The 24,497-nt window shown below is 39.4% G+C and overlaps 1 protein-coding gene across 5 annotated transcripts in view; it reads left to right on the plus strand.

Annotated features, from left to right (window-relative positions):
* Positions 1-24,497, plus strand: part of FNDC3A (fibronectin type III domain containing 3A) — a 128,097-nt gene that overhangs the window by 51,132 nt on the left and 52,468 nt on the right. For all 5 annotated transcript variants that reach the window (XM_086620645.1, XM_086620637.1, XM_086620620.1 and 2 more), the window contains exon 4: positions 21,794-21,870. In XM_086620645.1, coding sequence (XP_086476771.1) covers positions 21,794-21,870 — 77 coding nt within the window. The remainder of the gene's footprint in view (positions 1-21,793; positions 21,871-24,497) is intronic.

Genomic DNA, 24,497 nt, shown 5'->3' on the forward strand with positions numbered 1-24,497 from the left:
TCTGTGTTTAGCAATCTTGGATCTTAGTTGCTTTTCCATCACACGTATTTTGACTTAAATACTGCTTCAAATGAGCACTTCTGTGTGCAAATGACCATTTTCCTGATTTTATAAAATATTTTCTTTAGCTGCCTACTGGTTTGTCTGATAGCGATGACTTCTGCCCCCTCTTGACGCAACTTCATTTTAAACCATTTGTCACTCTCTTACTTTCCAAAGACACTGTGCTTTTCTTGCTAGACAGATAGGAAGATACCTGTCTGTATCCATATGTTAGACCAAATTGTTTATTTTCAGAACAAGTCTTTTAAATCTATGAAACTGTTCTCAAATACACTCAGACTTCTGTGGAAACTTTCCTTAAGGCAAAATTTTCTTCTGTTAAAGTGAAATAATCAGCTACATTACAGTGATTCAGAAAAGCAGGTTTGAATGTATGAATGGGCTCTCTTTGTTGAAGTGAATTACTGCAGATCACTCATTCATGAATTCTTCCTATTGCAGAATAAATGAATGAAGATGACTCATCTTAAGCACATTTTATAACAGTCCCAAGTTACAGCTAAGGGCTATTAAATGTTACTTGACATAATAAGAGAGACCATGTTCTATATGTCTTTGCAAAGGAAAATTGCCATTCTCATAATAAAATAAGAAAATTTATGTAAATTAGAATGAGTCATAAATACTTCATGCTTTGAAATGAAATGAAGTATCAGTATTAAGGTTAGTCTCTGGGATAAAAGTTAAGCAATCTTAACATCTTTTTTTTTCTTTTTAAAATAAGGAATAAAATACTTCTAAAAAGTGTTTTCAAGGAAGTCAGAAGCAAAAGAAGATCGTATCAATTCTGAGACTACAGTAGTGAAACATGAACTTTAATTCCTTCTAAGATTAACTTCAGCTTTGCTACCAAACCAGCACATTACCCAGAATATTGTGGGAATAAAACACTTACAGAATCACAGAATGGTGTGGATTGGAAGCGACTTTTAAAGATCATCTAGTCTAACCACCTGCCATGGGCCGGGACATCTTTCACTAGATCAGTTGCTCAAAGCCCTGTTGAACCTGATCTTGAATACTTCCGGTGATAGGGTGTTTGCAACTTCTCTGGGCAACCTCTTCCAGTGCCTTACCACCCTCATCATAAAAAAATTCTTTCTTACATCCAATATAAACGTACTCTCTTTCACTTTAAAACCATTGCCCCTTGTCCTGTCACAACAGGCCCTGGTAAAAAGTCTCTCTCTGCCTTTCTTGTAAGCTCCCTTTATATATTGAAAGGCCGCAGTAAAATCTCCCCAGAGCCTTCTCTTCTCTAGGCTGAAAAATCCCAACTCTCTCAGCCTGTCTTCAGAGGAGAGGTGCTCCAGCCCTTGGATCATCTTTGTGGCCCTCCTTTGCACCTGCTCCAGCAGGTCCATGTCCTTATGTTGGAGTCCTCAGAACTGAATGCAGTACTCCACGTGGGGTCTCACAAGAGCAGAGTGGGAGACTCACCTCCCTCGATGTGCTGGCCACGCTTCTTTTGATGTAGGCCAGGGTATGGTTGGATTTCTGGGCTGTAAGTGCACATTGCTGGCTCATGTCTAGTTTTTTGTCCACCAGTATCCCCAAGTCCTCCTCCTCGGGTCTGCTCTGAATCTATTATCTGCTGTTATCTGGCTGAACATTTTAAAATCCAATATGACTCCTATTTAAGTACATTTGAACCAAAATAAAACACTATTGACATTGAGCATCTCTAGTCTTCTAGGTAGATTAAGAGCCTAGATGATAAAACCTTAAAAGTAAAGCCAGATGTGTATTACAAGATTTTTAATGCTCTAGTTTTCCTGCTCCCATTAAGAACAGCTTACTGGAGCCAGCCAGGGAAGCTGCTCTGAGTGATCTTTTCTTTCCGTAGCCTAAGAAGAAAATAATTTTATCCTTGTTTCTATTTACTCGTCTCTCATTTCTAAATACTGAAATGTTACATGATGACATGTAAATTTATTTGCTTTCCTTTTTGTCCTCAAAGATGCTTTACAGCTTTTCTCCACTGTAGCCTTCTGAAGACACAGATGTAAGGTTTTATACATCAGTTCATTAAAAAAAAAAACAAACCACCTAAAAAAAAACCCCACACCCTAAATGGTAAATAATTTCAGTTGTCTTTATCCATTCCTGTGCGAGTGCTGCAGAAGACTAAATATGATATGCAAGGCTGAAACTGGATATAGACACTTAGATTAACATCCTCTTCTACACATTAATTTTAGGATCTCCATCGGAAGTACTTAGAGAGCCTTCATAAAAGGCATTGAGGAAAACTAAGACAAGTCAACTGAAAGTATGAGGTCAGCAAGCTACAGTGATTTAAAGCCACTTAACTCTTGGTTGATGATGTCCATGTAGAGTTTCTGAGCTGAGTCTAGGAGTAGCTTAACTTTAAAGTTAAAAGTTTCCATCTCTTTGGAAATGACCTTCGATATGCACATTTCAGAAATTCTTTCATATATGTTTGTATTTCCAGGTACCTACAGTCAAACTAAAAATAATAGGAACACTGGTATTGGTCAGCAATAGAGGAGTACGATTGTAGAGGAGATTGATTCTCTTCTGTGTTGCAACAAGATGATGAGGAGAGAAAGTGACCATGAAGCGTGGTTGTAGCAGCTTAATTTGGAGCTATCTCATTCCAAAATAATTATAAGTAGGAGCTGTTCTTTTTATAGCTTAGAGTGATAAACAGAGTGCATGAATGTCCTTGCAAATTTTGTAGAACAGACTTACCCTCCTGCCTTTTACAGGTAGGTTAGCGTAAAAGTTAGATGAAGATATGGCAAATGCCCTTCTGATAAGGTAAAGAAATAATGATGGATTTAAGCCCTCGCTGTAGTGCATGTAGAATGCTCATACGATGGCTTTAACACATAGGAGAAATCTAGTCCGTAATTCAAGTACTATTGGCAGGGAAAACTGGCCCGTAAGCCCTGCTGCTGCAGCTTTTCTAGTACTGCGGCTAGTACTGTGCTGAGTTAAAGGTAGTTCAGGTTAGGTCTACTTGATTCTATAGTCCCTTTTGCAATAGGGCAGAGGCAGTCTGCAGTCTTTTCAGGGCCATCACTCAGATTTGTTTTATTAACTCAACAAAACTTAAAAGTAGTGCAAAACAAGGTCATTCCCCTGACCGGAATAAACCATAGCAATCCTGAAGTCTGTTGTTTAGATCCAGCTCTTTCTGCTCCAAGAGTGGCCATGAGAATTAGCCTCATAACAGAGCTCCCTCAGCCGTCTCTGGGAACTGCCTGACCTTCTCCTCTGTTAAGTCCGATTAACTGACCAGGTCTCGGTGGTCCCAGTCTCCTCCAGCCTTTAAAGAGGCAGTCAGGCATGCTGCAGGAAGCTGCTGCTGGAAAAGCTTCCTTTATCATGCTGCTTTTCTGCCAGAGCAGCTTGATTTACTGTTGTGCCCGGTTTGTTGGGATTATAAATACTAAATTTCTAAAATGTGCTATTCCTAGAATAAACTAAACTTGGCAGAAGGTATTACTAAAAAGCAAACTAGACCACCTGTTTTATTACTTTCTGCAGCAGCAAGTTAAAAAGCAGGTTAAAAGGGAAATGCATTAATTCAGGTCTCATTCACAATGTTGGTCGTAGAGTGGTTTAGGGAAAACTTAATTTTTCTATCATTGATTTCTGTTTAAAATGTGTTAAATGGATCTAATATTTTTATATGGACAAAACAGACATGTCTATAACATTTTTGTCTTGGTTGTTTTCTTATTCTTCTGTTAGATATTTTTCTGACTTTTATACTATCTTGACCAATTTTACATATTTTGAGATATAAATAAATTCATAATTTACTATATTCCTTATAAGGTGTTCAGTTAGGTGCTCCTTTTCATGTCTTTTTCCTGTACATTCCGATCAGTTAATCTTTCCATATATCTTCTCTAATCTCTTCCATTGTTCACTTGCTTCACTACACTGCAAGCTCCACACTGCAAATCCATCCTGACTATAGGAAGGTTCTGGAGACATTTGTTTGAAATACCAGTGCTTCAGCTGCATACTGAAGACATCTAATTTTAGGTGTCTAAACGTGTGTTTCTATATGTGGCCTTGAATCTAAACTCCCATTATAACTAGTGAAGATTTAGTCAGTAGCTATGGTACAGTCAGTGCTTTTCAGCTGACATCAGTTTGCACTGAATAGCTCTCCAGGCTCCACTGTCTGTACTGACTAGATCTCCACTTGCTATAATGGGAGTTTAAAGTCCTAACTTGCATGCAGACACATAATTTTAGATACCTAAATGAGATGTCTCCATTCTGGAGCTGAAGCCTGGCTATTATAAGCTGAAATAAGTAAGGCTACATCCTGAAAACATCTCATTTGAGTGTATTGTTTCACAGTTGTACCCACAGTGAATGTCTTTGCCCTCAAGCATTTGAACTCTTTGAACTCATCCATTTCCATGAGCATCTAATCTCTCACATTTTACAAGGAAGGTACCAGTACTTGGAGGTGCATGTTGGGAATGGAGCTACAGCCCTAAGCTGCACCTAGAGAATGCCCCTAAAACTTGGTTTCCATGACTGTAGTCAATCATGTCTAGCCCATAAGACTGTGAAGTGTTAACTGAAACTGCTGAGATTCAGGTGCTACTGTGGACTGAGTCTGGGATCAGTTGGATGGGTCTTGTATGAAGCATGTTAAGCTTGACAGGTCTGTGCCTGGCAGTATTATGAAAGTCCCTTGGCATTGCAGTCAGTTAATCTGTTTTCGTCCCTGACTATGCTGCTGATGGGAAAGAAATAGCCCTGTACTACTTGCTTATGAGGGAATAAGAGAGGAAAATTTATGTAAGATCTCTTCTTGGTTTCTAATGTAAGTAGAAAGTTTGTCTAATGTAAGTAGTTGACAGTTTGAACTAAATCAGAGATGCAGGCAGACGAGTTTGAAAAAGACTTTGCGTAGTATTTTCAGTTAATATCCTAACATTTAGAATCACGCTGATAGCAGTTTCTGTATCTTAATTGGATGCAATCTGATTGATTGAAATAATAAACATTTCATGAAGATTGCTAACTTCATTAAATAAAGAAGTTTCTGAATTTCATTATCTGATTAGTTCTTTAAAAACAAATGGTGCTTTTATTTTATAGAAACTCAAACTTAATGTTTGCAAGTTGACTTTGCACTGGATTTCCTAAAAACGAATGGCTAGAACTTTGTGCATCAAGGACTTCTTTTGTTAAATCCTCCTTCACGTGTACAGTATGAATACAGGCTGGTGTGTCATCTGTCGGAAAATGCTACAGATTGTTAGATGAGACCTCTGGATGTTTCTGTATAGTTCCACCCTGTGAGATTCGGGTTGTATTGTTACATCCTTGATGTATAGCCATAGCTATGAAAGTATTCAGGCTTCTGTCAAGAAATTACTGTTAACGAAGAAATAGCTTTGAATTAATTTTGATTTACTCTTGTTCTATTTGTACACCAAAAAGCAGTTGTGGCTGCCTTACCTTGTGAACCACTGTCAGGCACGTGGCAGTTGTGAAGGGTGGCAGGCAGGCTGGGAAGGAAACCAAAGTCAGTGTGGCTGTAGGAACAGCTCTCTTGGCCATTATTTTTCCAGAGTTCCTTGAGACAGAGCAAGCTCCCCATGCACGCTCAGGCTGCCACAGCCACGGCAGCAGCTTACAAGGCCTGACATGGCTCTATCTCCATGCTTTCTCCTTTGATGCTAAAAGGCGTTGTGTAAACAGAGGGCTAAGGTAGCAACAGAAAGAGAGCAGGAGGTTCGTCTCCCTTTCCTTCGTTTCCACCTGTGCAAAGGCTACTGCATTGTCTGCGTGGGTCCAGATACACTTTTCTTGCCAGAATGTAATATCTAACTGAATGTTGCAACTTTAAATCCAGGATTTTTTTTATTCTGTCCTTGGTTTTGCTTTTTTCTAATGGATGAATCAGCAGCGTATGGCTTGATAGATATGGCTGTGCATGTGTTATTAATAGTAAGTGATTATGGTTGTCTTTTTTTGACTGTCTGTTAAACAACTGAGGTTTTGTCAGCTTGCATGACTTACATGATCATGACACTCTTCAACTTCATTAAAATTGTGGTAATATAACTTCCCTTCCCCTTCTTCCTTTTGCAGACATGCAGCAATCTGTTTTACATCTAAAGCAGTTTATTATTCAAATGAGGGAAAGGAAGAAGAGGAGAAATATAACAAGGTCATTACAAACATACAGCCTAGCTGTGCACAAATACAAACAGCTCCTGTGTAATGTGAGTTAAAGACCAATTACAAGCATGTAAGTTCAGCCACTTAAAGCCATTAAGAAACAGTGTAATTACATGGGGTTTCAAGCCAAGCTCGAAGGGCCAAATTCACTGGTAGTAAATACAGCTATCCACAGTGCTGTTCTTGTTTTCTTTTTGCCAAAGAGAAGCTCTTTCTCACATTGCAAAGAGCTTTCCAGAAAATGTAGTTGTCTGGAGCAGATGCCCTAGGACACCATCCAGAGTGTCTCAGATTTTTTCAAGTGACCGTATAGCACCCAATAACTTGTAGATGAGTCTCAAGTTAATGGTATTAGAGCTGCCAGAGAAGCTGACTACACCTTCCTTCTCTTTTGGTTAATCAGATATTTTGTTAGCATATGGTTTATCTCCTGTGCCGGTTCTCAATTTGTTTTTCCAGTAGCCCATTCTCCAGCAGTTTCACTTATCCTTTTCCTTTTGGTGCTCTGCATATGGGCCATCTTCATAAATACCGTGTATATTGTGTTTCCCTTGGATGATCTTGACAGTTGTATTCATAGGTAGAATGGATGTGCCTTCCAAGGCAACCAAAGAAAGAGCTCCAATAACAACAATGAATGCCAAACTGGTAGTCTACATTATTGCTTCATTAATAATTCTTGAAAGGATTTAATATGGACTTGTAGTTTCAATAAGATGAGAGTAAGTTACTGTGAGTAGGATAGTGCATATTCCTCATGATGACCTCTTGGTAATGAAGTATTGCAATAACCCTAGAAAAATCTTATAAAATACCGACAGGTCATTTAAAGTTGAAGGACTGTGCTGAACAAAGATCACAACAGGACTGTGGACTGAGACAAAGTCCCAAAGTAGGGAAAGCCCTACTTGTAAAACACAGCTTTGGCAAGCCAGTTCCAAAAACTAACCAAAAAACCAAACCAAACTACTAAAGCAGGTGGAAACAATCAAATTCCCAGAAAGAAGGCAGGGAAAGAACTGTGAAGTCCAGGAGCTGTGACTTAATGATACTGCAGCCTTCTATTCTAAGAATGAGCATGAAAGTTGAAGACGACAGAGAGGAGGAGAAAGATGTGTCTACAGAGAGTTGTCAGCCTTTCTCTTTTTCCCACAAGTTTCGTTTAAGGCAGTTTCTTGAAAGACAGCATTTAAGTGAAGTGCTGCTGTGCTTCATCCTCAGCTGCTTTAGCCTTGAAGAGGTTGTGCTCTGAAAGGCACCACTCTCTGGACAGTCAGTGTTAGCTCTTACGGTTTGCGCAGCCAAGAGGCATCTCAGTAAAACTCTTAAGTAGCAGGTAAATTTATAAAATTACATGAAACATACTTAGGTTTGCATTTATTCTTACTTTTTTTTGTGCTTTTCATACATTTTGTTCCTCGTTTTGTGATCAGGCACAGAATTGTTTTGTTCGATTTAAAAAAAAAAAAAAAGCTTAACCTCACCTAGCATTTAAATTCCGTTAAATCTGAAATCTCATCTGACTTTCTGCTCTTGTTTTTCAAAAGATAGTGCATACAAATAAAACTGGCTTGCAGACAGATCCTTGGAGTGCCTAAAGCCCAAGATGAGTTTGGGAATTTGAGAAGCTAAACTATTTCTTTTTCTTGAAGAGAATTTTCTTTCTGAATTGGATAGTAAGGGGTCAAAAGCAGAGTGACTACCTCTGATTTCGTGTGACACTATCGATAGTGCAATTTTGGGGAGCATCTGGTGACTAAGCAATGCATCAATGTATGAAAATACTTAGTAAGTTAAAAGGGCAGCCTGAGCAACTGGAACCAGTTAAAGTTCTTCCAGAATGAAAGAGTTTTAAATCACCTGCTAAGGGAGCTCAAAAATAAAAGTGACTATCAGCAAATGCTGAACAGAGATACAGAGGACTGGCTGGCGTGGGCTTAACTTTCACTTGTTTCCCCAACTTGTACTACAAATGGGTACAAGAGGACTAGCAAGCATGAGGTTTTGAGACTGATTGACAGTTTGATCACTTTTTACCATGGACTTCTGGCCCGTCTGTGTTAGAACAATGCTTTCTACACAGGTTGTAAATCTGACATAATGTGTATGTAGCCTTTTCAATAAAATATTTGTAAAAGGTGTGGTTTTATGCTTACTACACTTTTCTAATTTTTACGCAAAGAAAGATTGTGTAAAATGGAGGAAAACATACCTTGGAAATACCCTATCTTTTCTCTTAATTGCAGCTATATACAAGTTTCCTTGCATACCTTTCCAGCAAAGATATGACACATACTAGACTAGGAATCTTATTAATATGCCCACACAGCTTTATCTGTAGGTTGTTTCCCCAGCTCATTCTCTGACAGGTCTTTAAAATATCCAGAGCACTGATTTGCCCATAATAGCCTTCCAGCTCTCCCTTATGTTCATAGAATTTCAGTGCGTTGTCATTTTTTTTTTTTCAGCTATTGAGCCTTGTCCTCTCATCTGAAAAATAAATCCGTCATTTTTGATGAGAAACAATCTATTCTCATCTTGATGACAGTAGTTATATAGAAGGGTGTTGGGTTTGGGGTTCTTTTCAGAAGCACATAAATGTATGTTGCTGGATCACCTCGTTGTATGGTGGTGGTGTGCTGCTGTGTCTGGAGAAGTAGCACATGGGCAGCCTCAGAGAGCTGAACGGGAGGTCTGAGGTGCCTGGGAACATGCCACATAAAAGAGGCTGAATGTCAGGTAAAGGAATGTCTATATGGGATACAGCTTTGGGGGATATGAAGGCCAGTGAGAAGTACATAGAAGGACTAGAGAATGCAGGTGTAAAGAATTGCAGGTATGCAGTGGAATCTTGAGGCCAAATACCTGCATGTTGCCTGTCTCCATGCTGTAAAATTCAAAGCATAGTACAGAAATTTTTTTTGATCTTTACCTCTAAAGAGCTTCAGCAGAGTCAATATAACCTAATTTTTTTTTTTTTTTTAAGGTTCTAAATTGTGGCTGTAATAGGAGAGCATTGAATGCTCAAGCATGATGCACAGCTAGCCTGGGATGGAAATATATCCCTTCTTAATCTCTCAGTAACCAATGCACTCGGGTATCTTTCAGCTATCAAGATATTCTAGAAATACTTGGCATTTCAGCAAAGCTGATCATCCAAACAACTCCAATAGCATAGGACATTTGTATTCCAGGAGTGGAAAATGATCAACAAGAACATGCATTAACCATCTAAAGGAGTGTTGCTTGAATGATACCCCTGAACTGGGTGAAATGCAGTTATAGACAATGCAAAGTGATGCATAAGATTAATAAATTATAAATGGGGATCTCCTCACTTGAAACCTGATAAGGAGGAGGAGGAGGAAGCAGGCAAGCTATTTGACTTGCAAGGTATTATCTCCAGCGTAATGTATCTGTAAAGGTTACTGTGATCATAAAATGCATCAGGACAGTTGTTGCTAGTACAGCTTGGGGTGGTTAGTAGCATTTACAGGATTCTGCTGAGACCTCAACTGTAGTTTGATAATTTATAATGATGAAATGAAGCTGATTCCAGGTGTTGTAGAAAAGAGCTATTAGGATATTCAGGAGAATGAGGAGCTTATTTTATAACAGGAGAATAGAAGAGCTTGGTTTGTTAGGCTAAAAATGAATTTTTTTTAGGAATAGGGAAGTAAACACTAAGGATTTAAAAAAAAAAAAATGTTAATACTTTAGAGCCCAGCTGGATGTCAAATGGTTGTGAATAACTTTTATCTAATTACAAGAAACCTCCTGGCTCCATAGGAAGGCGGTGCTCTAGAACAGCTCTCCAGTGGAAGGTGTAAGGGTAAAAGAACTGACTGTTTTAAGATTGGTCTTGATGTTTTTATGCGGAATCCATTTATGATGGATCTTGATGTGTGATAATGGGGGAGAGGAATGAAGCTGCAATTGCAGGTGAGTGGACTTGATTCATTAAGTCTTTTTCAGTCCTTCAGCCCTGACAGTCCAGCAACAGAAAATTTAGATCTCCTGCATCCAGACAGTAGTGAAGCAATAAAAAGGTTTCTGCACAAAGGACACATTTACTTTCCAGCTATTAAGCAATTTTCTTGTCTCAGCTCCTTAGTAGAGGGATATATTGATCCATACATAATGTATGGTAAGGAGCTTCACCATAGGCATGTGTCTTTTTCCCTCTCTTCTGGTTTGGAATGATGACTTTTCTATGTCTGAGCCAAGTTAATTGTTACATCCCTGGCCTCTTGTTTGGCACAGGTGAGTAGATTTCTTACATACTTCTTTCTGGCTCTGAGTTCATTTTGGCTGCCAAGGCAGTGGGTATATTACTTTCTAAAACGTATTTGGTTACAGAGCAAATTGAATTTGAAGAGAACACTGCAATGGCATAGGCTTATCTTTGTGTCTGGTCCCTGTTTACTGCTTTACCAGATACTTTTTCATAATACATATTTATTAACACTATTGAAAGCTTTTTATCAACAACAACCTTTGTCATAGATGCTCTTAATGTTTGAGCTTACGTACTTCCCTGTGTGGCAACATGCTTGAGATTTGGAGAAAATAATTCTTTGTTGGAGGGATCTGTAAAAAGTTCATTGTAAAGAATCAAGGAGCCTTTGTCACATAAAACACCTAAAAGCCCAAATTTTAAATTTTAAATGCTAAAACAAGTTTAAAAGATTTAAATGAAATTTTTAAAAGCCTGTATTAGTTAGCATGCCTTTTTTTATTATTTTTTTTTTTTTTTTTTAGCTAACCCAGACCCTGAAAAAACTTTCTACTGACTTTCAACAGTATATTGCAAGGTTTGCAGTGGGAATTGGTTAAGTGTTTAGTGATCTGTACAATAGAAACATTTCACTCACAGAAGAGGCTGCAGGTGTTGGTAGCAAGCATGGTGCCTTTCTATGTTGCAAAGTCTGACTGAGAACATCAGCTTTTTTATGTGTACCTTGATTTTGGGTTAATTAATTTGGGACCAAATTTCTGCAAAGCTTTTTGAACATGAAAATTCTTGTGTGTTGACCTTAAGTCATTAGTAGAATCAGAAGTCTTAATCTAAATGTTGAAGTATTTATCATGTCAGGTGCAGTTATTAAGAATTTTCAAGATCAGTAGTTTTTCAGTCAAACTTTTATTTCCACTGCCTTCAGAGTATCCCTTATTGTAGCTGCATTCACAGGCTTGTCTTGTTATTGGTGAAGAGGCAGGAAAGTATGTCTCTGATGGACTGTGATCACAGGGGGTCACATTCAGGGTGCTTGGTTGCCACCTTAGTTCTAACTTCAGAACCTTATAGCTGCAGAAGTCTGAGACGCAGCCCAGGTCACCTAACTGAATCATGACCTAATCCTAGCAAGCACATTGAATTCATCGCTTCTCCTGTTTTGACCATGGCATTCCCTACATGCCTGTAATCGTACAAAACATGAGGTTGCAGGAGGACAGCCAGAAGCCAGACATCAAAGACAAGCTGGAGTGGAGACAATATAGAGACAGTATATAAATGTTGTCTGTCTTTCTCTCTCTTGGAAAAGAAAGTTTAGCTGTTTACTTGGGCTATATTAAGTTTATCCTCAGATGCAAACAGTATCAGCAGCAGGAATCACAGAATCACAGAATGTTAGGGATTGGAAGGGACCTCAAAGGATCATCTAGTCCAATCCCCCTGCCTGAGCAGGACCACCTAGATTAGATCACACAAGAACGCGTCCAGGTGGGTTTTGAACATCTCCATAGAAGAAACTGATTAAAGCACTTGACCAGAATCAAGGAGATCTGAGGTTTTTAGTTCTTTAAAGTTCCACAGAATCTGAACCTGTAGCTCCTGATTCCAGCAGAGTCCCCTAGCCATGAGGCTCTGGGGTATTCTAAGTTTAGGCTTTTCTCCATGTCGTCTTTTGGAGATATGGGCATCTTCATCTCAAAACCAGATAAGATTCTAGAGGAAAACTACAAGAGAAGGCAATCTGCCTTTTTCTGTTGATGTAATGGGGATTCCTGTGTAATTTAGGTGAAGTCTTTGGTTCTGGTTCCTGTTTTAAAGGCCAGCTCTGTGTTGTCTGTTTAGAAGCTCTTGGATTAAAGGAGTTAAGAGTCTCTAGCAGGGACAGGAGCTTGGTGTGTTGCCTTCCAGTTTCTAGTGGCCCATCTTCAGCAGAGGTGACCCAGGTTATTCCATAGCCTGGTGTTCATAGCACTCTCCTAGACAGGAGCGAGCTGTGGGGTTAACGTGCTTGAGCATAGCACAGAATTTAGCCTACCTACTAACCTAACAGGAACACCTTATTTTCCTCACAGTAGGAATCTACTCTCAGAAAAGTTGATGTACTCTACTGAAATTGGACAGAAGGTTGACGAGAGCAGATATCTACTTGAGGACACACTGTCTGTGCTTAATGATTTGTGTCATTTGGTATTGAGGTGCCTTCCTTCCCTGCTAAACGTGCAGAAGCACAGAGTTGTCCTCTGGAGGCAGACAGTGAATCACCTTGCTGAAGCCAAATGTTTGCTTTAGATGCTGCAAAGTGTAGAGTGTGTAACATCAGATGTTTTCAGTTTGGCCTTATGTCTTATTTTTGTTGTGTGATGATTGTGTCATTTGCGTGGGACTTGCTCCCTATAGTTTATGTCATGACAGAACGATTTCGCGTTACCAAATGTCACGTTTTGAACTGTCAGCTTCAGGGACTGTTTTCTTCACTCATGATTTGAAACAAAACTCTGTAATAAAGTGTTACTTCACAATTTATTTCAGAGTTTAGAAACCTGCGTCTGAGCATTTGTTCGTGGAACTGCAATGTTGGTAGAATCTTTGTTGGTGGACTCAAGTGAATGTCTCTGATGTAGGCATAAAAATAATTGCATGCGGTGAGTGTAAAAAGAGGAAGTCCTGTAGGAATGAACTCTCCATTTCTTTGTATTGTTGCAGAAGACCTTTTCATCTGACCAGAACAGCAAACTGACTTACCTAATGCAAGAATTACATCTAAGAGAGAAAAATGTCAGTGGGACAGAGCTGTTGGGTGTGAGGGTTTTTTTAAATCAGCAGTTATCATTAACCTTTTACCTTTACTAAGAGCAAGATTTAGTCCTGGTTTTGTACCCTAGAACTTTAGTTGTGGAGACAATGTCATTCTAGATTCATCTAGTTTCCCTTCTTTGTGCTAAATCATGTAGAATCCTGCATTATGGGATCCCCAGAAAGCTGAGACACTTCATGTTCTGCTAACTTAGTTTTATGTATTCCAATTAGGAATGACCACTCCCAAATTGTTCCTGTTAAAGAAAAAATGCATGTGGTATTTATTTTAGATATTAGAAGGACTTCAGCTGCTTATAATCATAATAATTTTTGTTCTACTTTGTTTTTATTTTATATGGACCATCTGAATGTGCATTGTATTTGTTTATATAATTAGCTTGAATCCTAAACAACTCGGAGGTTTTCAAATGAAAGTGCATGTCCCTAGTAGATTCCAGGAACTCAGGGAAGTACATCTTTAGAGGTGCCTGCCTTGGATAGAAATAAAAATTTGAGTTGGGCACCGAATTTTCTCTTGGCAGCCTCTTCTGATATGAATTTCTTGCTCAGGTTTCTAACACTATGTGTTGTAATACTCAATCACAGTTTGCACAAACAGAATTTTATTATATCCACAGAGTCTTCTGTATATTTTCATCCATAATTTTAAAATACCCTACCCAAGAATTCGGTAAAATTTTTTCAGCATTTATGTGTACGCTATTGATTTTCTTAATCAATACATCATATTAGTGTAAGTAATACTCAGTAAGTCATATTCAAGTCATAATCTGTATGTAGATATATATACACATGTAGAGGGGTTGTGTATAATAATTTGAGGGGAGAATATTAAGAAATTTGCACAAAGGAGGGGAGGCTTCTCTGAACACCAGCTCTGAGACAGAAGAACGTGCCAGGTAATTCTGCACTCTAGTTTCACGTCAATGTAGCCAGGTAAGTACGCACACAAAAAATAACTCATTAGTGTAGTAAGTTGAATATAATGATGCCAAAAAAAGCCTTTACAATTAATTATAATACGTAATTTCATTTTTGGCACAACCAGGTGGAGTGAGGGAGTTGAAGTTGATGCTTCTTCCTTCCAAGATCTCTCTTCTCTGAATCAACATGCTCTTTTGTAGAAGCCGCTGTCTGCATGCCAAGAACTGCCAACTGTTGAGGCTCACTTGTACTGTTCACCTCTTAACCACAACCAACTCTGAGTAGTAGTGCTTAACTTTTTACTTTTCTGGTCTGTGGTGCTATATGGCCAAAAAAGAATCTGATTAGAAAGCCACAAATTCTAGTGGTAACAACTGTTAGATGACTAAATTGTAATTTATCATAAATGTTGTGAATCAAATGGAACATGATTAAGCAGTATGCACAAACATTAAATATTAGTCTGAAAAAGTTGTGGATCAGTACCGCTTAGTATAAGTGCTAGGAAATTTGGCTCTCCTTGAGGAAAAAAACCTAAGTAAATATGCGATGCAGATTAAAACGAGTGCAGATTTATTTTTCCTGTGAAGAATAAAAATATTTTCATCAAAGTTTCTCTGTGTTAAGAATTTTATATCACGTTTGACTCCCTTTGAAATGCAATGATTTATGGTTCACCTCATATTTAAATTGGAAGACTACAAGGGAGAAAGAACAATTCTTTTTTTTTACATAACTCTTCCGCATAGTTACTAAATTAACCTAAGTCTAAACCTAAAACAGCAAACGAAATGGAGCAATTTAACAATCTAGGCTGCACAGTACAAAGTCTGTGTCGTATTTCCGCATTAGCATCTTTGATTTGTTGGTACTTTTCGTTAACGAAGCAGGATAGTCGATCACTGTGCCACGTGATTGCTTCAGAAAGAATGTACAAAAACTTTTTCTTGCTGGAGTATCTCAAAAGTCTAAAATCATCCTTCTGCAGGCTCCCAAGTTTAACCTCATGTTGTGAAATTACACCGTTCAAAGGTGTGGCCTTGCAGTCTTTTTTAATCACAAAACTGCACAGTGGTCATTGTTTAGAAATGGGTGAAATGGAAGTACATTTAACATTTGAACACAGAAATCACTGTCATCTTTTTCCTTTGAACATACGTGAGGCCATTATGAAAGAAAATCAATAGCTGTATTAATGGTGAAATGCTATAGGAACCTGTCATCTCTGCACTTTGCCTATGAGAAGAGATTTCACGTCTTTTTTTTTTTCTGAATATATATGTATGGTTTCATGGGAAAGATCAAGATCTCATTAAGATATAATCTTTAGAAATACTGTAGTTAGGCTTCATAGCTTTCTGCTGTTTTAGCCATTATTCCAAGGTCTCTGTGGATGGATCGGATGCTTTTCCCTTTGCTTTTGAAAAGGAACTATGTGAACGTTTTACCTTCAGTTTTTCCTTTCGTTTGCCAGCCTGCAGTCTACTGATAGACATTTGTAACCAATTAATATATTTAAATTGATGTTACTGCTGTGTCAGCTGCTGTTCCCCAGCCTTGATAGCAGAAGTAGACAGATGGATGGGGGAAGGGATTATTTTGTCAGGATGAATTTAGAGCATAAGAAATATGTTAAATTGACAGCATTGCAAACTGAAGTCTTCTGATCGCCTGTGTCCTTGCAGTGTTCACAGTTCCTTCTTGTGCCTCTTCCCCAGCTCAGGCCTAACAGTAAGTTCTATGTTTGCTTTTCTTTTTTTGCTGTTCCTCGCTTTGGTTACATTGCACCTAGTAAATGTAAAGCTGATGATTCTTTTTGATGATTTTTTGATGCCTGTTAACCTAAAGTAGTAATTTGGAATTATTTTCCAGGCGCAGCTTACAAACGTAGACCAAGCAGTGGTGGTTGTTGTTACTGGGTTTTTGTAATTCATTGTAGCTGCTGAGAGCCCAAAATAAAACTTTGAAGTCTTGGCCATTATGTAAAAGGCAGAATGGTGCAACTATTTGTGGGCATCTGGGACTATTGATTTACTGCAGCCCGTCAGTGTCAGAGGGGTGTGCTGCTACGTCAGCTGTGCGCTCTATTGTTTCAACTGCTGTGGCCTTTGTGTTTGATCCTGTCAGTGCTTGCGTCAGTGATGCATATCATCGCCCGTATGATGTCAAAGTGTGGGTGTTCAGTTATAGAGCCATAGTTAACCTAATGTGCTGCAGTAAATCCTGAATGCTATTTCCTCCTGGGGATAACAGTGATTCATCGCCGTTCACATTAGACTAACGCTAAGTATAGCAGCGTTCATGAGCCACAGTATCCACATAGATTAGTGTCAAAGTCATTGCAGCTTTCCAAACGCGACGCCACGCCAGAAAGTGTTTGTTTGCAGCCGGGTCTGTTTGTGCGTCTCCTTTCTGAGATGTAAACTGATTAGCGGTTCAGCTGAAGGTAAATCCTATGGAAGGACTGGGCTGAAGTAATCTTTCAGAGCTTAATTATGCTAATTAACGTAAAAGCTTTCAGCTGAAAGAACTTGGATCACACCAGCCAACGACAATCGGTAGAGTACAGTAACAACCCGAGCGGCAGCGCTGCGGGATGGCTAAGGAAGCTTCCCCCGGTGGCGACGGTGCCCCCCAAAAAGCCGCCGCGCCTGCTCCCCGCAGCCCAGGGCCGCTGGCCCGGGTCCCAGCCGCGGCGCGGGCAGGGCGGAGCGCGGCGGGCCGCGGGGCGGAGCGGAGCGGAGCGGCAGCCGCGCACCTGAGGGAGCCGCCCCGCCCGCCGCCGCCCCGCCTGCCGCGGCGCGCCGGGGAACAGCCGCTCGCCCGGCCCCGGCCCCGGCTCGCCCCGGCCCGCTGCCCGGCCCGAAATGAGCGGTAAGGTCTCCCGGCTGCCCAGCTCGGCCGCCGCGGGGAAACACAGAAGCAGGGCGCGGCGCTGCAGGCAGCCCCTGCGGCAGCGGCGGATGGGGGAAAGCTGCGGCGGCTGGAAAAAAAATATAATACGTGGGGAATCCGAGCGCTGCTAAAGGCCTGCCTCGGTGATGCGCGGGCTGTGTGTGTGGGGGGGGGGGCTGGCCGGTCCGCCGGGCCTGGGGGCTGCGGTGGCCCCGGCAGCGGGCAGGGAGCAGGAAGCTCCGCGCTGGGAGGCCATTACGAGCCGGGTTTTGTAGGAGCGGGGCCGCGGGCGGGCGTGCCCCGGAAGAGCATTCCCATTCCCTGGCGGGGCGGGGCGGGGCGGGGCGCGCGCACCACCCTGGCGCGGGGAACGCGCGGAGCTCGCCGCCGCCGGGCGGTTTTGCGAGGGGCTGGAAATGGAGCGGTGCTAAAGGGTTAAAATAAAGAGAAATAGCATATGTGTTAGGGAAGCGGTGGCGGTGTCCTCAGATCTTCGGAATGACTATGTTTAGATCAGCTCGTCACGATCCTAGCGATTATGCAGCGCCGTTAATTTTGCCACACGTTTATGGCGGCTGTAATGAGCGTAAAGAGGTTTTTACGGTCTACGCAAATAGACATTCTGGAGAATTTCACCTGCTGTTGCTGGCGGAGAGGGAGGTATTCCTCCTGTTGCTGGGATTTATGTGCTTCCTGTTTCAGGACACACGTTCCAAGTTTTATGTGATCTTTTATAGGCACTTTTTTTTAAACTTAGAACAAAACGCTTATATAGAGACTTTACAAGTTTTCCTTTTCAGAGTGGTGAAATAGCAAATTTCAGGACAATAATAAACTTGAAGGTGTGGTGAAACATTTGCTTCTTGGATTCAATTGCGTTAAATAAACCTTTACTGTGTTTGAGTCCTTTTTCAAGAATAAAGTATAAAACACAGCTATGTGTTTGTTTTGTGTCCCACAGTGCTACTTTTCCACTCCTTATATGTGAGGACTTGTGTACCTGAAACCATGTAGAAGATTTGAGACCTCCTCTTAGAGCAGTCAAGTCATCAACATTCATAATATACTGATTTGGATGAAGTCAGTTCCATTTATATGAAATACATAAAATGAGATGTTTGCTTCACACAAATTCCTGGTGCTGTTGTTTGCTGGTACTTTGTAATCAGTCTCACCTCGTGGTGAAACACACTGGCTTTGTCATGCACCAGTCTAACCAATACCTAAAAGCATGAAAATTCCTCTTGCAGTATATTTCACCGAAGTAGAGCCAAGATCCTCACATCAGTTATTTTTAAAATGAAAAAAAAATCTGGTTTTATCTTGTATTAGTATTTTATCTTTAGATACAGGAAAGCTCTTTTTAATTTTTTGTAGGTAGTAATATGCTTTCTGTTGAGAAATCAGTAATTTAACTGTAAAGACTGTATGTTCATTAAAATATATAAAGTCTGCTAACTCTTTTTCTATACTTTCCATTTTCTTGAATATTCCTTTGCAATCTAACTTCATTCCACAACCACTTGGAAATCTAATCAGAAGTAAATTTGGAGTTCACCCTTACACCTTTAGTATTAAAAGCATATTTTCCTAAGTTCTAAAACTTTGAAGTGGGATGCAAGTTTTCAGACTACTAATTTGATTCTATTCTAACACCAGAGTAATTCCGGTTCATATATTGCCTTCATGTCTTTATTTTTGTGACCGCTAGATTGTGGGTATACTGAAAGTGTCTTTGTGGATCAAACTTTGTACCGGATTGGAGATAACTGCTTTTTTTTTGTTTGTTTGTTTGTTAGAGAGATTAAAGGACTGAATAAGTGAGCTTTAAAAAGATTGTAAACAGTATTCGTTTAGATGTTTAAAACAAACCAAAAAAAGCCAAACACAGAAATACCTGCCAGTTCACAAAGAAATAGGCTGTTTATTTTAGAGTTCCTTCATACCCCAAGGACGTTGAGTTTGCTGGAAAAAGTTGAAGTAGCTGTGGTCTTAATTCTCAATTTACCTGAGACTTATATAGTTTAAAATTGTAAGTTTAATAAAAGTGTCAGTGTGTTGTATTCATTAAGGAAAAACTGCAAGTAAGCAACACAAGATACAAGCTGTGTAAAATCTACCCTCTTATGTAAGGATTTAAACCATTGTTTGGTTAAATGTCAACTTACAGTAAATACACTTCCATTACTGTTGACCTTTTTGAATTTATTGTAGCCTAATGCTCTAAAGCACTTTTTCACCTTCTCTTTTGCAGCTTTTCATTTCACTTTAATATCTTTTTAGCACTTAATACTCAGGAGAAGCTTTCACTAAAATATTTTTTGAGTTTCACCTGAGCAAAAAGATCCGAAGAAGGTTCAGTTCTCAATTTGTAGATGACTGTAGTCCTTATATTCTTTGCTGTTACACAGTGCAGTTAATCTTTCAATTAAGATCTTGTTCTTAAAAAGTCTCTTCCCCACCACCCCAGTTGTGGGTTAACATACATTTCAAAACCTCTGTATCTTGTTCTTAAGAAGTCCCTGTAGTATGTGTAATCAAGTTGGATTACATGCTACTTTTTTAAAGAATGGTTTGTGTTCTTTTTCCCCCCCTCTTGGCATTTGGACATAATTATCTTTATTTTTTTTGTCAAGTTCATGCTTACCAGAATGAGATATGCTAGTCTTATAAACCATACTTTGCGTTTAGTTAGTACTTTCCATTTGTGGATCTTAACTGAGTTTATAAAACGTTGATGTGGATCTAGGAATGCCCTTTCAGAAGTGTTAGCAAAACTTCAGTCAGAGTTGGATTGGTGTGAGGACATCTGTAGGCAGTCCTGCTTGAAGCCTGTGCCAGTGTGCTTGCTCTCAGGGCAGCCAGTATCAAATGCTAAAGGGAAAAGCCCAAGGATAGGGCAGGCACACACTTTCTTGTTTCTCGCTTCCTGAACCAGAAGTAAAACTTGTGTTTTTTCTTACAGCTCTTAATGAATTATTTCTCTCAATGCTTAACTTCGTTCAAACCTAATTTTTTAGTTTCCACAGTGTTCTTAAAGCAAGGAGTTACAGCATTTAGTTGTGCTTTAATGAGAAATTCCTTTATCTCCTTTAAAGCTTTTACCTGGTCATTTAATTTAATATCTCTGACTCTTGTACATGAGAAACTGTAAATGATCTTCCCATTTTTAGACAGTTTTGTGAGTGCTTTTTTTTAGAGGTCTCCTACTATTTCTCTGCTGCCAGACCTTTTATGTTTTAACCATCTTCAGGTGGAAGAATCCTAGTCCTTTTAATGTTTACTCATAATCAGGTGGAAAGCCACTGTATACTTTTTTTTTGTTCCTTTTCTAGTTCTGTGTGATTTTGAAAGGTGTAGACAAACACTGCACATAGCACTTAAGGTATTGAGGTACAGCATAGATTTATAGCATAGCTTAATAACGTTTTCTGCTTTTTCTCTGTTCTGTTAGTAATGATTTCTAGTATTCTCTTTCTTTCTGCAAACGCCACTGAACAACAGCCTAATATTTCCTTAGAAATATATGTAGTAACTCTATAGTTTGCAGCTGACTTATGGCTTATCACTGTAAACAGATACTTCTGTTGTTCTTGTCCAGGTGCATTACTCTCTACTTATCAGCACTGTTTCTTCTGCTTTTTATCATCTGATCATTGAGTACGGTGAGATCCTTTGCAGTCTCTCGAGTGCATACCAAAGATTTGTCACCTTGCTGTTCATTTCCTTTTCCAGAAATTTTGTTAATACATTGAACAGAATTATCTTTGCATGCCTCTGGGCCTCCTTTGGTCACTCTAGGCACTTCAAAGGTGATCATTTACTTCTCTTCTTTCTTTCCTGTTCTCAAACTAGTTAGTTATTCATGAGAAGCTCTTTTCCCTTTTTAATGAAAGGCAGCATTACTACTTTAAGAGTCTTTGAGAAAGATTTTTAAAAAGCTTTCTGAAAATTCAGGTGACAGCATCCCTGTGCTGTTTGAAGATGTCAGATTTACCAGGCAGTACTTTATCTACAAATGCCACCTTAACATAACCCTGTTGTGTCATATTTATCTAAGTGTCTGCAAACTCTGTTCTTTCTGGTTTGCATGATACAAGGATCATCATGCTATCACAATTTTTCCCATTAAACTTACTGGTTTGCAATACATTGACTTTTCCCTGGAACTTTAGTCTCCTGTTTGCCACCTCCCACTTCTCCAGTACTGAGACCACTTTATTTAGGTGATAAGTCCATAGTAACAGAGCAGCAATTTTGTAAGTAATTTTCTTTAGAACTCTTAACTGAATACTTTCTGATTTTAGCAATTTCTTTCAAATATTTTTGGTTTTGTTTTAAAGTCTCTTCTGTTGTCTTGTCATCTTGGAACACTTCCTTTGATTTGTCACCTGTTAAGTTTTGATATAAGCTCTTTTGTGAGCTTACTGACAGAGAAGGGAGAAATATCTGTTGGTGAATTTTTTTAAATTGAGTTTCTTTTTTTATCTAACTGCTTCTTAGATTTCTGAGAGTGCTCTTTGCTGTAGTTTTATCTGTATGGTTCATTGCCTTTGTTTATCCATGTTATCTTGTATATTTTTCACAGACTTTGCAGTTCAGTATGTTCTTTGAACTTTCTCAGATTATTAATTGTTGCTGTACTGATTATTTCTGTAACCCATTTAGGTCCTGCTCAGGTTCCAATGATGTCCCCAAATGGTTCAGTGCCTACTATTTATGTGCCTCCTGGATATGCCCCACAGGTATGTCCCTTCATTTAATTCCTATTTTATTTCTTTTCATGGAAATTACAGGAGTAGAACCAAAATAGCTAATTCAGTAAATTAATGTGTCAAGTTTCAGAGTCATTGTGGTCAAGCAAGTAAATAAGGGCAGATGTCCCATAGTATATACACGATAGGAGACTTCTCCTGCGGTATATATGCTTGTTTAATTATGTATTAATTACTTACATGACAATAACAAGCACAGTTCCTTGTTGAGTTCAGGATCCTAATGTACTCGGTGCCCTCTGAACATAAAATACAATCGTGACCCAAATAGTTCATTATGTAGGACCGGTACTGAATTCTGGGTTAGTGAATGTTTTCTTTTGGCACCAGTCTAATTTTATATATGTACATAGTTCATGTCTGGGAATTTCCCTGCAGATAAGGGGTAGAACAGATCAGTTAGAAAAAGTGTAGCAAACAACATAAAGGAAATGTCAGCTGTCCATTGGGGATAAATTATTCTGTAATACGTGTTTCCACAACTTATCTTAAAATGGGGCTCTGATTTTCTGTGCTGTGCGATTTCCCAATTTAGGTGCCTGAAAATTAAATGTGAACTAGATAACCTGGACATCCTTTAGACTAGATTAAAAGGATGATTCCTCTTGGCTGTTTTTGACACCTTTATTATAATGAGATGTGTGGTCTTCTAGTTGATGTCTCTCTCTCTTTCTCTGAACTGTGGAACGAGCCTAGGGGTTAGTAGGTCAGACCTGGAAGTTACAGAGCAGATGTCCATAATATAAGTCTTTCTCATGATGTTCTGTTGTTTTGACCAGTCTACCTCTGACTTAGCGTACACCTCATGGTGTACACAGAGAAGAGACTACAACGTATAAAATGCAACCAAAAAACCCACAGTGTCCAGGAGATGTTACACAAATTATCTGAACTACATGAAAAAATTGTCCTCGAGCAAAAGAAAAGGCTGTTAGGTTAGGCAGGCTAATGCTCCATGATTTTACCTTTCATCTGTTGCAAGTTGGCTTATAAGTTGATTCGTGCATCCTTCAGAGTTGACTTCCCAAACAGGCAGAAGAAAAATGAATTAAAAATAATCATGAAAGTCCGTTTATCTTTAGGTCATAGTAAAAAGTCTTGATTCCTGTTTAGAATTCATTTTTAAAGAACTGAGAGAATTTTTTAAATAAGTGAAATTTGAGTTTTAACATATTTCTTGAGTACTTCATTTCAGTTGATGAAGTACTTAATGTTTAAAAAGTTGTGTAACCTGGGACAATCTGAATAAACTTTAACAAAGTAATTTATCCTTCCTTTGAGGACAGCTTGGAGCAGACAGGCTGCCTTGCTGAGACACACTCATTAGCCTTTCATTGGAGCTTATTAGTGCAAGCAAATGTTGTGCCAACACAACTCTCTGACTTTTGAAATGAAGGTGCCTGACGTCTATCCGGCTCAGACTACAGGTGGAATGAGCTCATGTATGCTGTTTTCGTTTCAGTAGAAGTATCGTAGTCCAGGAAAACTTGTAGTATATGAGGCTTCTCAAGTGTTTACTGCTGATAGAACATCCCAGCTGCTGTGCTTTATGATGGAAGGTCCTGTTACAAGCCAGAAGATTTGATAGTAGTCTTGCAAACAGGAAAGCCTGTCACTATTGAGCTGAGAGTTACCCCAGACTTAATGCAGTCCCAGCAAAACAACTTCCATGGTTTCTTCAGACATAGTATATTTTTAAATTTCAGCAACTGCAAATATGCTTTGAGAGAAAGAGGAAACCAGCTAAACGTCTAAAGCCAGCAGCCTCGAAGAACAACTTCAGCATAACCATCTTTTGTGTATCCATTATCATTTAGTTCTGTTATGACTCTGCTTGCTTCAGTCCCTGTTTGGCAGTGATACAGCATACTGTCCTCTGTTGGAAGTTGGGGATAACTACAGAATAAAGCATATTTCTTTTTCTTACATCACATAAATAAAAAGCAATTCATAAGTTGATTTACATCTCCCTTCCTCTCCTTTTGGAACTGTAGTTCATAGATTCATAGATTCATAGATTTCTGGGTTGGAAAAGACCTTAGAGATCATCCAGTCCAACCATCCCTAATCCCCGTTAAACCATATCGCTAAGTAGATCATCCACCCTATTCTTAAACACATCCAGGGATGGGGACTCAACCACCTCCCTGGGCAGCCTATTCCAGTGGCTGACAACCCTTTCAGAGAAGAAATACTTCCTAACATCCAACCTGAATCTCCCCTGACTAAGCTTATGCCCATTTCCTCTTGTTCTATCACCCATCACTAATGTAAAGAGCCCTTCCCCCACCTCCCCACCATCTTTTCTCAAGTATTTGTAGGCTGTAATCAGGTCTCCCCTCAGCCTCCTCTTCTCCAGGCTAAACAGCCCCAACTCCCTCAGCCGCTCCTCATAAGTTTTATTTTCCAGCCCCTTGACCAGTTTAGTCACCCTTCTTTGGACTCACTCCAGGAGCTCAATATCTCTCTTGAAGCGAGGGGCCCAAAACTGGACAGAATTTAGTTGTAAAACTCTGAAAAAAACCACACCTTTATTCATCCTCCCCAAGCTGTTTGCATTCACTGTCTGTACTGAGTTTTCCAGTGATGTTTAGTTG

The sequence above is a fragment of the Tauraco erythrolophus genome, chromosome 1, assembly GCF_009769465.1.
Source record: "Tauraco erythrolophus isolate bTauEry1 chromosome 1, bTauEry1.pri, whole genome shotgun sequence".
In the NCBI taxonomy this organism is placed as follows: Eukaryota; Metazoa; Chordata; class Aves; order Musophagiformes; family Musophagidae; genus Tauraco; species Tauraco erythrolophus.